This window comes from Panthera uncia, chromosome D4 (genome assembly GCF_023721935.1).
Source record: "Panthera uncia isolate 11264 chromosome D4, Puncia_PCG_1.0, whole genome shotgun sequence".
Taxonomy (NCBI): domain Eukaryota; kingdom Metazoa; phylum Chordata; class Mammalia; order Carnivora; family Felidae; genus Panthera; species Panthera uncia.
The window spans coordinates 11,297,105-11,311,188 of record NC_064807.1 but is presented as its reverse complement, the minus strand read 5'-3'; the positions used below and the strand labels follow the sequence as shown (position 1 = coordinate 11,311,188).

The window sequence follows — 14,084 nt, the reverse complement described above, 5'->3', positions numbered from 1 at the left end:
CTACCTAGGGGCAGCCTCTAAGTGGGGCAACATCTAGAAAGAAAAGAACCTTTCAACGATGGAGTTAAGAGACTGCCTTTTAAAATTTCATTGCTGAAGTTCTTCCATGAGTGGCTGATCATAAGCAGTCTACAGATTATAGACAAGGGGACTTACGGACGCCAAAAACTTAACAGCCAAGTTTCAAAGAGCCATGCACTTGACACAAATAATCACTATCATCTCTGAAACACAAAAAGCCCAGAGAACTGAACTGAGCTCTTTCAAAGTATTTTTTCTCCCATCCGAATAACCAAAGTATAAATTTCACCCCTTTCTGCACACAACCCCCCCCCCCCCCACCACCTTTACCTTTCTACCCTCCAACAAATCTCACCTCTAACTGCAGATCCGGAACTGTAGGCTCAAGAACATATCTCTGTGCAAAGTCTATGACAATTTTAGAATTAAGAAAAAAAAAGTGATACATCTCTTGAATGTTGTGGGCCAGGCACTGTATGGGACCCTACGGATGTCAAGATGATTGGGCCAGGCCCCTGCTCTCTAGCTGCTCAAGGTGAGCATTTGGCAGGCTATCACTGCAAACAATTATTACAAAACAAAAGTCATCCGTGATACAACAGAGGTTAAGGGCAGGGTGCTGAGGGAGGCCTGGGAAGGAGTAATGAACAATCAGCGCCTAGAAGCATGGGGAAGGGCAATGGTCGAACTGCTTCTGGAATGAAGGTGTTCTAGAATGATCAGCACGAATAGAAGGGAGCCGGGATCCACATACTCAGCGTGGCTGGAGTTAGGCGTGAACTGAACAGCAGGAGATGGGACAAGACTAGCCCACTGGGGACAGACTGTAAAGGACTCGTATGTCATGCTTCAGAGTGTAGATTTTCTCTGTACGTAACGGAAGGCCCACGGGAGACTGTAAGGGAATGAGTTGGCCAGCTGTGTGTATTTTGGGAATATAACTCCATGAAGGAGGGCCTTAAGAGGTAGTATTCCAAATGTGAATGCTTGCCAGTCCTGGGGCCTCTCCTCCATCTATCTCACCAATTCCTATGGATCCATGGCTCAACAACGAGAAGCGGAACCTCGGACCTCTCCCCTGAGCTCCAAATCCACATTTCGGAGGGTCCACCAAATTCCCCCCTTCACTGGCTCAAAATATCTCCAAACTAACATGTCCCAACTGGGAGACTGGATCTTCCTTCCCAAGCCTTTCCTCATACCACTCCCCTCCGACTTGATCAATGACCACGACATCCACCCAGGTGCTTGAGTTAGAACCCGGGGTTCACCAAACATTCCTATCATGCCCTCGCACCCCCCCCCCACATAGGCAACCATGGCCGGTCTGGCCTGGGGTACATCTTTACTTAGGCCACCACCTATCTCTTTAATTTAGGATTTCTCAATTTAGCACTCGGCACTCGGGGCCAGACGGACCTGGGGACTATTCTGTGCATCACTGAATGTGTAACTGCGACCCTGGACTCTAATCCACTGCATGCTGGTAGCACCCCTCTCGCGTCCCCAGCTGTGACAGCAAGGTCGTATGTCCCCTGGGACATAATAGGGGCCTCAAGTTCAGAGCCACTGCTCTCATCCCATCTTGCCTCTGCTTCCTTGCTCAGTACGCTCCATCACAACAGCCTCTCCTTCGGTTTCTGGAATCCGTGAAGCTCCTTCCTGCTTCTAGGACTTGGCAAATGCTGTTCTCTCTGTCAAGAACATTCTTGCTTCCATTCTTCTGTTGGCTGGCTCCTTCTCACACTTGTGATCCCAGCCCCCAGCTCACCTCCCCTAAATACTTTATCCCCTGAATACTTTATCGAAAGAGGCCCCCCTAAATACTTTATCTAAAAAGTAGCACCCCTGCCCTTGGTGATTTTCTTCATAGCATTTTTTAAAATTGAAGTACAATTGACATATAACCTTGCATTAGTTTTAGAGGTACAACATAATGATTTGATATTTGTACATATTGCAAAGTGACCACAATATGTCTAGTTACCACCCGTCACCATACAGAGCTAGGAAACTTTTCTCCTGATGCAGACTTTCAGGATCTACCGTTAGCAACTTACAAATATACAATACGATATTATAGTCAACACAGTAATCTATATGTTATACATGCAATACAATAATATAGTCCTAATCACCGTTCCATACATTACATCGCTGAGATTTATTTTGTAACTGCAAGTTTGTACTTCTGGATACTGATCACCCATCGTGGCCACCTCCTACGCCTCCCCCCTCCGGCCAATCTACTCTCTGTATCTATGAGTTGTTTTATTTGTTCGTTTTTAGAGGATTCCATGTGTGAGTGAAATCCTACACTACTTGTTTTTCTCTGACTTATTTAACTTAGTATGATGCCCTCAAGGTCCATCCATGTTGTCACAAATGGCAAGATTTCATTCTTTTTTTATGGATGAGAATTTCAGTGTGTGTGTGTGTGTGTGTGTGTGTGTTTGTGTATCACACCTATCCATTTATCTACCAACGGACATTTAAGTTGTTTCCATATCATGGCGATTGTAAATACTGCTGCAAGGAACATGGGGGTACATTTATCTTTACGAATACGTGTTTTTGTTTTCTTCAAATAGCCGCAAGTTAGATCATAACGGCAGTTCTATTTTTCCATTTTTGAAGAACCTCCATATAGTCTGCCACAGTGGCTGCACCAATGTACATTCCCACCAACAGTGCGTGAGTAATGCCTTTTAACAACTCCTGTTATTTCCTCTCTTTTTAACAACAGCCATTCTGACAGATGCGAGTTGTGGATTTGATTTGCATTTTCCAGACGACTACTGGTGCTAATAAGCATCTTTTCATGTGTTTGGCCATCTTAGGTCTTCTCTCGGAAAATGTCTATTCAGATCTTCTGCCTGTTTGGCAATCACATCGTTTGGTTTTTTTGTTACTGAGTTGTTTGGGTTCTTTATGTATTTTGAATATTAAACCCTTTATTGGATATTATCATTGGCAAATATCTTCTCCCAGGCAGTAGATAGCCTTTTCAGGTTGCGGGTGGTCTCCTTCACCGTGCAGAAGCTTTCTAGTTTGATGCAGCTCCATTTGTGTATTTTTGCTTCTGTTGCCCTTGCCTTTGGAGTTAGGTTCAAAAAAGCATCACCGAGACCAACGTCAAAAAGCTTACCGATGTTCTCTTCTAGGAGTTTTATGGCTTGAGGTCTTACGTTCAAGTTTTAAATTCATTTCAATGTTTATTTTTGATAGAGACAGAGATGGAGGGGTAGACAGCGAGGGAGACCCAGAATCTGAAGCAGGCTCCAGGCTGTGAGCTGTCAGCACAGAGCCCGAGGCGGGGCTCAAACCCACGGACAGCGAGATCATGACCTGAGCCAAAGTCAGATGCTTAACCGCCTGGGCCACCCAGGCACCCTGAAATTCATTTTAATTTTTGCGTATGGTGTAAGAAAGGGGTCCAGTTTCATTCTTTGGCACCCAAGTGTCCAAGTTTCCTGGCACCGGTGACTGAAGAGGCTACCCTCTCCCCACTGTATATTCTTGCCTCTGTCACAAATTAATTTACCATATACGTGTGGGTTTATTTCGGAGCACTTTAAAAGTTAGTAATTGCTTTATTCTGTTTACTTCTTCCGGTTTGTCTCTACCATGAGAATGAAAGCATTATTAGCGAAGGGAAGAGCTCCGTCTAGGCTTCTGTCCTACCCCCAAGGCCTAGCACAGTGCCAAGCAAAATAAATATTTGTCAACTGAATACATGAATGAATGCTTGGACGTACAAGCAAATGTGTGTCTTATATTCCAGGCACCGACCATGTCCTTAAAAAAATGACAAAGTCACAGTATGAAAAAGTAGCCCAGGAGAATTAGAATGTCACCTGGACAGCCCGTATGTCGGCCGTGTGCTCAAAAACGAAACGCTCCCTGATCCATCATGCAGAGTGGGCAGCAGCAGATTTGGCTGAAGAAAAAGCACTCCCGTAAAAGTAAGAGTGGGTGATCTTCACTGAGGAAAAAAAACCCCACAGTTAGATTCTATGAAGAGTTCAACATTTTCCTTGTAACTCAATCCAACTTGTGTCTCTGGATGTCAGGATGTACACACAAACTGGGGCGTTAGGCAAAAAAGATAAAGACACAGCAGGAATCTTAAATTTACATCCCCAGAGACCACAACCGTCGTCTTCTTGTTCTCTCCTTAAGGATGCGCTGACTGTCTCAGGGAAGGCTTCTGTGCTGAGAGCTGGAATGCCTCATCTTCCTCCTGTGTTACGATAAAAGCTACAGACACAGGATCCGCAGACAGCGAACTTGCCAGAAAACACAGGTGTACCATCTGGGGAAATGTGACTCTCACGCAGGAAAATAACTTTCAAAGTATTCACCCTCCAACCCAATGCTTTATCAGATCTTTTTTGCTATTGAGCAAGTCGTTAGTGAGTTATTACCCCTCCTGTGACTTTCTATGGCACAGCTAGGTTTGAAACGTGTTCCTCTCCTAATATGACAGGTCAAAATATATCACCCCCTCCAGGTGGATCTCATACTTCACTGTCAATTTTTAGTTCGGTGCTCAAGAATGATTTTTGAAATTAGCACTTTGTCATTTTATTTCCAGTGTTTCACCCAGTACCCGGAGATGAGATTGTTTTTCATTTCAAAATTAATATGTACCTTCTAGAAAAAGTTATTTTGCGGCTACAGCTCAGATTCTGTATTCAGAGGAGAAACATACAAGCACAGCTGGCTTTGGAACCACTGAATCGGGGAAAACACTTTTCAGAATGATTCGCTACTGTTGTGCTCCCAATCCAAAGGGGGCTAGTTTTACCTGTACCCCCTGGCTTCTATTCTTCTAGCGGAGAAATGAGAACTTTCCATTTAATGTCATAGGAACCATAAGGTTCAGAAAATATTGCAGTGGTTTGGGTCTGACACACCCGAGAGAGAGACAGTTGGGGTTAAAATCCCAGCCTCATTCTGCCACTTATGTGGGTGCCTTGGGGTGGGCAACTTAACTTCAGTTTTTCATCCATAGGGTAGCAAAATGGTTGTGATGAGATTACATGAGTTAATAATTCTGAAGTGCTTAGACAGATGTGTGGCATATGCTAAACACTGGATAAATGTTGCTCTTATTATTGACATAGCTTTTTAAAAGTTAATTTATTTTGAGAGAGGCATAGAGAGAGAGGGAAAATAGCAAGCAGGTTCTGCCCTATCAGCACACAGCCCAACACGAGGCTCGATGTGAGGAATCGTGAGATCATGACCTGAGCCGAAATCAAGAGTTGGACGTTTAACCAGGCCCCCCCCCCATTATTAACACAGCTTTTAAAATTGCTTCTAATTAATAATAACATGCTTTAATTTACCACAGTAATAGGTTTCTGGTTAAATAAACTGAATCGAATTTGATAAGTAAGATTCTTCCAGCAACCAATGATTCTAACTCCCTAAGACAGCAAAACTATGAATAAGCACATGGCATTTATCCTGTTAGTATCTGTAAGTAGAGAGAAGACTAGAACCTCTCCTATGTTACTGGCCTTCTTTTCTGGATTTCCAGAATAAAGAATTCTAGAATTTTTCATTTCTCTGTGCTTAAACAACTTTATTATTATTTTTTTAATATTTATTTTTGAGGGAGAGACAGACAGACAGACAGAGGGCGAGCACGAGAGGGGCAGAGAGAAAGGGAGCCAAAGAATCTGAAGCAGACTCCAGGCTCTGAGCTGTCAGCACAGAGCCCGACGCAGGGCCAGAACTCATGAACTGTGAGATCACGACCTGACCCGAAGACGAATGTTTAACTGACTGAGCCACCCAGGCGCCGCCTTAAGCAACTTCTAAGAGACACCTTTAAAAATCACCGTGAACTATCTATCCAGGCAAGGGAAATGGGGTGGTAGTGCTAAGAGTGGACAAGCCAGGGATGCCTGTGTCCCTTAATCTCAGGGTTGTAAGGTCAAGCCCCACGTGGGTGTAAAGATTACTTAAAATCTTTGGGAAAAAAAAAATGGATAAGCCATAGGCCTTGGGACAAGAGGCATGCTGGCCAGATCAGAACCCTGCTGGCCAACCTGTGCAGGGAGGCATGTAGATCACCGGAGTATATTATAAAGCCATTTAATTTGAAAGCAAAAGCTAAATTGTGCTTGGAGAGCAGGGGCTCCTTTTCAGATGGCCCAGCAGGCCGCAGAAGCACTGAAAACCCCAGCCTCCCCACCTGCCATAAACACCACACTCAACAATGGAGTGGTTCCTGTCGCCCCCGAAGAAAGCTGTATGGCACGTTTTAGGGTGTTTTGGAGACACCAAGACAACGTTTACTGGCATCAGGGACCAAAACAAGATGGAAATTCCATAGTTAATCAGAATGCAGAAGTGTAGCAAACCTGGGTGGCTTACCACTTGGACGCTCTTTCCAATGCCAAGGCCAAAGGAGGTCACTTAGAAATGAACAGTCCAAGGAAACACCGTGATCGGAGGGTTGGCTTCTCCGCCTGTTGGAAGCCACCTATTGACTTTGCTGAATCACCTGCCATGTCTTGCCCGGAAGTCATAAAGGCAGATTGGTCATCACGTGCTTTAGGACTTAGTTTGGAAAAACACGGAAGCACAGGTGATACTATCCGGAAGCAGAAGGTTTGGAGGGAGGATCTGCCCAGCAGGGTGGATGGTAATGGTCTATGCTTCTACATGCTTCTAAATCTAATGGGATTACCGAAAAATTTCCCTTCTCTGAATGACGTAGCTCATCCGCTCGCTGCTCAATTAAAAGAAAAAGGGCAGGGGCGCCTGGGTGGCTCAGTTGGTTTCCGCTCAGGTCATGATCTCATAGTTTGTGAGATCGAGCCCTGAGTTGGGCTCTGTGCTGTGAGCAGAGCCTGCTTGGGATTCTGTGTTTCCCTCTCTCTCTCTCTGCCCATCCCCCGCTGGCTTGCTCACTCACACACACTCTCAACATAAGTACACTTTAAAAGTATATTAAAAGAAATAAAAATAAACAAATGATAAAAACCCATAATGGCAGCCCCCCATCAGGAGCACGTCTTTCTCTTATTCTGAAGCCACGGCTACATGGAAGGCCATGAGGTCCTGCTCCGGGCCTCACTGTGTGCTTCCCCCATGCCCAGGCCAGACTGGAGCCAGCAGCAGGATGCTAAGTGACCAGTCGCCAGGGCCAGCACTGCGGGAGGCAGCCACGCACGACAGAACGCATCTGACTGGAAATCAGAGGCCGAGAGATGTTGCTTTTGCTAATAAAGGCAGTGATGTCACTCACTGGTATTCCCAGGCTGTGTTTGATGCTCACCCCACAATGAGGCTGTCAGGGTAGGTACTGGTGACATTTCCTCAAGGAGCAAAATTAAGATTCACATCACCTAGGGAAAATGCCTCAGGTTACACAACTATTATCCAGAAGAGTGAGGCGCCTATCCACCCTCTTTTAAAAGGAGAGTTTGGTTTGGGCCAAGTTTCTCAGCCTCGCTGCTACGAACACTGCAATAATTCTGTGTTGTGGGCACTGTCCTGTGCATTACAGGACACAGCATCGCCAGGCTCTACCTCCTAGATGCCAGGAGCACCAGCCCTCCACTTGTGACGATCAAAAATGTCTCACGACATCACCAAATGTTCCCTGGGGGGCCAAAGTGGTGCTGGTTGAAAACCGCTGGGTTAGAGTGTTTTGGATTAAGGTGCCTAGAAATAACACTTGGAATGCTGAAGGATCACTCTTCCTAGAGACCAATGTGGTTGCTATCCGTGAGAAATGCTGCTCAACGCACAGAAAAAGAGGTCTCCGCTAAGCTACAGAGGGTAGTGCAACCAGAGGTCAAAGCAAGTATCTTGCTTTCTGGAAGCGATGGCTTTCTAGAATCTGAAGGAAAAAAAGAACAGTCAGGGCATGTAACACATATCAGCCCCTACTGCCATCTTAAAACGTCACTGATTCAATGCTCGAATAGGTGAAATATTCACACGGTTCAAAATTAAACATATATACAGGTTTATACAGACAAGTTTTCCCTAACTCAAGACTCCCACCACCTGGTTCTCCCCGGAGACAGCCAAGGTTACCAGGGCCTGTGTATGTTCCCAGAGATATTTTATAAAAGAGTTCGTATTTCAATAAATGCTTCCTCTTTGATCAAAGTCTCTCGGAGTCATTACCTTGCTTAGTCATGACCTTAGGTTTAAAAAGTCATAAAAGCCATCTTTCCTTATAATGTGGTAAAGGGCTAGCATTATTCCCTCTTACCTCATCACTGCCTACCTCCACTGATAGGGAAACTGGCAGAGACACTGCAATTAAATGACAACTAAGGCCTTAAAAAAAAAAAAAAAAAGAACAGAACAAAATAAAACTGAAAGAACTAGGGTTCTTGGGTCAAGAACACTGGGTCCTAGTCTGCCGTTCTGGGTGCAGGTCATGGTGAAAATCAGGTAGACAGTTTTACGCTTGGGTTGTTGGTGTCGAAGGTAGGCAACCTCTACGCCCAGGGCAGCCTCCAATAGGCATCAGAACCCGGATCTTGGGGAAGGGGGAGGGGGGATACTATTGTGGGTAGGCCCAGGATGGAAGGAGAAGTAAAAGAGGGAGGGGCAAGAGGTGTGGAATGACGTTGGGAGGAGCCTGGAGAGAGGAAGCAATGCAAATGGCGGCAGTAACAATTGCCTGCGTCAGTCCAAGCCCAGGTGACTGGGAAACACTGATCGATTCCCAGGAACAAGTCACAGAACTGGGACATTAGGTGGCCAGAGATTTTAATCTCTGGGAGATTAAATCTCAGGGAGATCCTGACAAAGAACTGCTAGGTGACCTGGATGCACTCTGACATCTCTTTGTTCTGGACGGGTGGGGGAGGGGTGGGCAATTTCTTCCATGTATAAAATACCGAGAAAACTCTTATCTCCCACATCAGTGTTTTACTTGAGTTTAAAACAATCTCAAGTGAACGGATGTCCTGCCTTCTGCTTCCTTCTAAGTTTCTCACCTTATTAAAAAAAAAAAAAAAAAATCTCTTCCTCACATTACTATCAGTAGTAGAAAATTTCTAGTTGTTACTCTGAAAACTTTCAGGTCAGCCTTAGTTGAGATTTGTCGTCATTCGTCTCCAAACCATGTCATGGTACCTCACTGTCTGCGACTCAGCTGTCCAACATGGTAGCCGTTGGCCACAAGCGCTTATTTAAATCGAAATTTAACTAAAATTAAAAATTCATCCCTCGGACAAACTGGACACAAATTCAAACCCTCAGCACCCAGAATGCAGCCTGTCGCTACTGTATTAGTGCAGATTACAGGGCGTTTCCATCACTGCAGAAAGTTCTAGTGCACAGTGCTGGCCTAGAACACAAAATCCAAACTCAAACTAGCTTTTAAGGTTACCCAGTCCTTACCCCCTAAATCGCCTGCGCTTTCCTTAAACACTGACACTTGGCTTTGTCCAGGCCGGGCTATTCGATCCCTCCCACAAATCACGTTCAGCCCTGATTCTGTGCCTGTGCTCATCAGATTCCCCATCAGTGAAACAAACGAGTAGGTCAATCAATTCATAGTCACCTAAGGAGTGGCATTTTTCCATCGTGACAGAAAGCAATGAGGCATCTATAAAATTTTTATCCCAGCAAAATGCACTGCTAACGAACCAGTTGAAGAAAAGGACTTTTCTCTAGAAGACTGTAATGAGCTTTGGCCTCACCAGTATTTGCTAGACGATTATATGAAAGGCCACTTGCCTTGGCACTTAATACCAATTTGGGTCATTACTTAATTTTTCCATGTGCATCTATGTCTTTTTTTCCCCTTTAATAAACTGTATGGTGGGTGTCTAAGTGGCTCAGTCGGTTGGGCTCAGGGCACAGTCTCGCAGTTTATGAGTTCGAGGCGGGGCTCGGAGGCTGACAGCTCAGAGCCTGGAGCCTGCTTCTGATTCTGTGGCTCCCTCCCCTCAGCTCCTCCGCTGCTCACACTCTGTCTCTCTCTCAAAATAAATAAAGATTTAAAAAAATTAAAAAAAAAATACAGAAGACACATGTCTCCTCTTTACCACTCCCCCCCGCCCCGGTTAGTTCACTCCCCTGTTACCTGCTTAGCTGCCGTAGGCTTTTGTGTTTACAATTCTTTTGGAAGACACTTCCATAAATGAACTGAGAAGGGAAATACTACACTCTGTAAAAAAAAGCCAGGCAGCCTTTAACGCTTGTCTTATGGGCCACATGTTCGTGTTAAGCAGGGAAAGTCAAAATTCTTGTTGCAGCCTTTAGCTGAAGATATTCGCCTCACCCACTGATTTTAGCTATTCTTCTTGGGTTGTCAAGAACTGACAATGGATCAGGGAAATGGTCACCAGAACGAACAGAAGAGCAGCCAGCTTAACTAATCATGTGCAAATACTCAAGACCCGAGACTATAACATTGTTCCATGGACACCAAGGGTTCCCTAAAACCATGTGGAAATCCCATTCCTCATGATGCTGAGTGCTACTGACAGCTGCCCAGTAAATCTGGGGCTTGATACAGGAAGCCTAAGCCTCCTTGATGACTCTAACCCACAGTGATTTCTCCTCCTTTGAACACTTTATTATTAACTACTGGGTTCTAAAGGAGAGAACTCCTGTCTTGTCCCTCCCACTCAACTGTAAGATCCTTATAAACTCCTTTGATATCCTTCCCATGCCTCACACAGGTCAGGGGGTTCTTAACCTGGACTGCCTTTAGTCAGAGGCCAAAACCCAACAAATTATCCAAACTCCTTATTAAAAAGAGGCATACCTCATGGGCAGGCCGGCAGGACTGGGAAAGAACTCTTTCAAGCATTTGTAAAAGGGCCAATACTTAATGAAATGCATGGTGGCCTTGATGACATTCGTGTGGTCTGTTAGTTACCTATTCAAGCTGTCTCGTCATTTGCACATTTGCCAAGCACAAATTCCACGTCTTCATTAAGGTCATGCGCAAAAAAATATTAAGCTACCCAGGGTCAACGCGTGCACAGGCTGGGAGACACAAAAGAACAGGAAACAAAACTGCCATCCGTTGGGAACATTAGTCCAACCAGGTACGAGCCCAGTCACCATGACGTTCACTCCATTCTTCTCCGGCTGGTCTGAAAGGATGCCACCAGAATATTCCTGGTGCCCTCAAATCAAGATTCATTCAACTTGAGAGTTCTTTCTTGTCTGTGACTAATTTAACGACTCTCTCAGAATAAGAAATGTAGTCAATTTGGCACAAACTATATCTTTATGAACCTCTGCAGGTTTGTACAAGACACGTGTTTCCTCTCTAACTGTACGGAAACCATATGTTGACTAATCCGTGCTCAAATTATGCCGAGGAGCCGTCTCACATCTGGTTTCCAGAAGGTACTTTTTCCTCACTTTTGAAAAGAGGGATGATATCTTCTCATCTCCTGCCCTGTCCCGCTTTTTCAGAGCTCACACCCAGGGGTTTCCCTACGTGAGCCTCAAGTTCTTTCATTCGGGGTAATGGTTCATCTGGGCCTAGAGACAAACACGTTTCCAATAGCTAAGGAGACCCCAGCCACCTCTGGGAACGCTGTGATTAACACCTCCAGTGTGACGATGTCTTTGCTCCATGGAGAAGACTTTAATGGAGTAGTTCAGCCGAGCCGTCCCCTGCTAGCGAAGCGATACTTTCTCTGAGTAGTCCCTCTTCCTCCTGTGCACATCAACACCCTATTTACTGAGGACTGAAGACTCAGGAACTATGCTTTTCGGTGTTTTTCTCAGAGAAGCTAAACACCTCTCCCTCCACTGCTCATCTTCGTCTGAAAATCAGAGACCATTCGAAGCATCCGGTTGCCACCACGCACAAGAAAAAAAACTCTGTCCTGTTAATAATCCTCCAGGATTAAATAATCTTCTCTTATTTACTGGAATTCTTTGCCATCTTAATATCTGACTTTCGGTTCTTAAGACCTTACCAACGCTGCTGAGTCAAATATGCTATCAGAGACGTCACTGCCTCTGGCCAGATTCGCATGTTTGAGATGACATAACATGACACTTCCTGGTTCCGGAAACTTCACCCTACTCTGCCCCCACCACATCATCACTTTGGACAGAAACTCCCTGCTTATATTTCTAGGTTTGGCTGAGTAGGCAAGTCAGAAGATATACCAGGAAAAGGGGCATATTCTCCCACAAGAAAATGGCACAGGAAATATATCCTGTTAATTCCATGACTCGAATATGCAGTTGTATCAGGTGGTTCCTGTACTTTATGGCAAAACTTCTTGCTAGCTATCCACGAAAGAGTAAAAAGCAAAAGGAAAAGTTAAGATATAATAGACCTTGCATATACAAACCTCCTACTCGCAAGACAGAAGGAGGGCAAGGACTTTTAAAAGTAAAATGTGCAGTCGATTTAAAATCAGGAGCAGTGGTGCCTGGGAACATATACTCCCCAGTAATATGTTTGAACATTAGCTTCCTCGCCAGGAGCCAAGAATTTATCAAAGTCAAAGAATGGCAAGGTAAGATACCCTGGAACGTCTGGAAGGGGATTTTTGTGAAATGGGCTGAAGGCACAGAATCTGAGAGGCTTACAAAGGGATGGGACAAAAGTTCATACTACAATTTTTTTTTTTAAATACAAAGGTAGAAAGTGTGTAAAATTTCGGTGGGAAGTAGCAACTCAATTAAAAGATGCATATACTGGGGGCACCTGGGTGGCTCAGTTGGTGAAGCATGTGACTTCGGCTCAAGGTCATAATCTTGCAATTTGTGAGTTTCAGCCCTGCATCGGGCTGTTGCTGTCAGCACAGAGCCTGCTTTAGATCCTCTGTCCCCTTTTCTCTGCCCCTCCCCCCGATCACCTTCTCTCTCTCTCTCTCAAAAATAAACATCTAAAAAAATTATTTAAAAAAAGATTCACATACTGGACACAGAACACTGCACACACATAAGGGCCTTCTTAAGAGTCTTCAAATAACCACCTCTGTCAATGATCTATATAGCATAGTAACTGTCAATGATGTACAACATGGAAAAACCTTCTTCTCAAGAGTCTTCAAATAACCACCTCTGTCAATGATCTATATAGCATAGTAACTGTCAATGATGTACAACATGGAAAAACCACCCCTCCCCAAAGACGTCCACGTCCCATGGCGATCTGTGAATACGTCATATGGCAAGGAGGTGTTAAGGTTGCAAAAGAAATTAAGGTTGCTGATCAGCTGACTTTAAAATAAAGGGATTAGGGGTGCCTGGGTGGCTCGGTCAGTTGAGCATTCAACTTTCGGTTTTAGCTCAGGTCACGTTCCCAGGGTCAGGGGATCGAGCCCTGCATTGGGTTCTGCACGGACTGTGGAACCTGCTTGGGATATTCTCTCTCTCTCTCTCTCAAATAAAAAACTAGTAATAATTAAAAAAGGGATTATTCTGAATTATCTAGGAGGGCTCAGCATAATCACAAGCGTTCTTTGAAGTGTCAGAGTGATACAGCCTGAGAGAGACTCAGCTGGTCTTTGCCATCTTTGAGGTTGGAAGGGAATCATGATACGGGCAACACAGGCAACCTGGAGAAGCTGGAAAGACAAGGGAACAACAGACTGTCCCCTAGAAACTCCCGAAAGGAACGCAGCCTACAGCCACCCGGATCCTGGCCCAGGGAGACCCATGTTGGCCTTGTGACCTGTAGTCCTACAAGACAATACCTCTGTGTCGTTTGAACCACTGAATCCGTGAGGGCAACAGGAAACTAAGGCAGTAATTTACGCACAACTGCTTTAGAGGGAAACAAGGCCTCGGATATATGCAACTTTCCAGGCAACGGCCGCGTTCCTCTTTCTGAACCGAAGAAAGAAAACAAAACAGTCACTCACCTTTTTGTAAGTTTTTTCTTCGTTCTGTTTTCCAGATGCTGCATCTCCATTTTCAGCAGCAGACGACATCTACAGGAGAAAAACGTACCTGTGTCAACTTACCACTCGGCTCTGAGACACCATATGCTAATAATACTGTTACCCGGAAAATCCGCTTCGGTTAATTACATCTGTGTTGTTATCACTCTGATCTCCAAGAAAGGAAGAGATTTCTCAGAATAC

At 44.8% G+C, this 14,084-nt stretch overlaps 1 protein-coding gene across 26 annotated transcripts in view; it reads right to left on the bottom strand.

Moving 5' to 3' along the window:
• Positions 1-14,084, bottom strand: part of PIP5K1B (phosphatidylinositol-4-phosphate 5-kinase type 1 beta) — a 315,659-nt gene that overhangs the window by 178,041 nt on the left and 123,534 nt on the right. For 24 of the 26 annotated variants that reach the window (XM_049633433.1, XM_049633313.1, XM_049633276.1 and 21 more), the window contains one exon: positions 13,863-13,931. In XM_049633433.1, coding sequence (XP_049489390.1) covers positions 13,863-13,931 — 69 coding nt within the window. Of the gene's footprint in view, positions 1-376; positions 1,785-13,862; positions 13,932-14,084 lie in introns of those variants that run through there. The other 2 variants (XM_049633332.1, XM_049633341.1) reach the window with 2 other exon arrangements.